Genomic DNA, 1136 nt, shown 5'->3' with positions numbered 1-1136 from the left:
TCTCTTGACTTTTGCCACTACTCTTTTTCTCTGTTTCTTCATACACCGGCACCGGGGGCGGCGGCGGCGGCGGCGGAGGAGGAGGAGGCCGTGCAGGTGGTGGCTTGTAATAGTTGACCTTATAAAAATCGTTGCTTTCAGGGCTTTGATCTCTACTCTCTTCCTTCCGCTTCGGTTTACGCCTAATCTCCTCCTCCTCCTTTGGCGGCGACGGAGGCGGAGGTAGTGGAGGTGACGGCGGTGGCAGCGGAGCAGAAGGTTGAGAATCTTCTTTCGCACGGACTTCAAAAGTGTCAACTTCTATGTTCTTTGTTTGCAATTGAATTTCCTCTTCAGGTTCATTCCATGGCCGGCGACGGTACTGGAGTTGATGATGATGTTGATCGGAATCAGACGGGCGGTAATTCGCCACGTGCGTATCATCGTAGAACCGCCATTGTTCGTCCCTGCTCACCCACGAAGATTCCTGCCGTAGATCCGGGTACGAACTGCTGCTTCTCATCCTTCTGTAAATTCTAGAATTAAACGAATCCGATTGCGTCCGATCTGAATACTCATACCATTGATGCGGAGTTGATGGGTTTGACTTTTGACCACCCTCATTTGAGACCCTTTGATCGTCATGATTAGAACTCGTGTTCTCGGTGCTGTTTCTGCTGAGAAACCCGCAAACAATGGCGAAGAGAACCAGAACGAGATTAAGAGAGTCCCAGCTCTTCTTGACCGAATGGGGTCTGAATATTTGAGAAGTGAAGGAAAGAAATGACGGGATTATAACGAAAATGAATGCGAGAGCTGTGACGATCAAAGCTATGAGAACAGCGCCGGAGTTGAAGAGGAGGGAGGAGGAGCGGCTCAGCCGTCGCCGGCGATGGTCGGCTCGCCGGATAGAGTCTGAGGACTGTGGCCAAAAGGGTGTAAGAGAGTTCTCTTGATCTCCTTCCATTGTTTGTCGTTTTTCTTTTCTTGCTTTTTTGAAAATTGAGGGAGGGGAAATGAAAAAGAGAAATCAATCAAAGCTTTTTGGCGACACTTTTGGGTTTTGTTGCTCTTTTGCTTTCTTAGGTTTCGTGTGTTCGTACGCTGCTTCGCTTTGCTACGCTACGATGGTTTTGGTTTGGTTTAATTTTTTTTTT

The 1136-nt window shown here is 48.4% G+C and overlaps 1 protein-coding gene across 1 annotated transcript; it reads right to left on the bottom strand.

The window, feature by feature from the left end:
• Positions 1-21: 21 nt before the first annotated feature.
• LOC112095057 (H/ACA ribonucleoprotein complex non-core subunit NAF1-like) lies at positions 22-946 on the bottom strand (the record flags this gene model as incomplete). Its single annotated transcript, XM_024176735.1, has 1 exon — positions 22-946. A coding segment is annotated over exon 1 (925 nt), but the record flags the coding sequence as incomplete, so codon positions are not given.
• Between the last annotated feature and the right edge of the window lie 190 nt (positions 947-1136).

The sequence above is a fragment of the Morus notabilis genome, unplaced genomic scaffold (assembly GCF_000414095.1).
Source record: "Morus notabilis unplaced genomic scaffold, ASM41409v2 C11379498, whole genome shotgun sequence".
NCBI lineage: Eukaryota > Viridiplantae > Streptophyta > Magnoliopsida > Rosales > Moraceae > Morus > Morus notabilis.
This window is presented reverse-complemented; position numbering and strand designations above follow the sequence as displayed.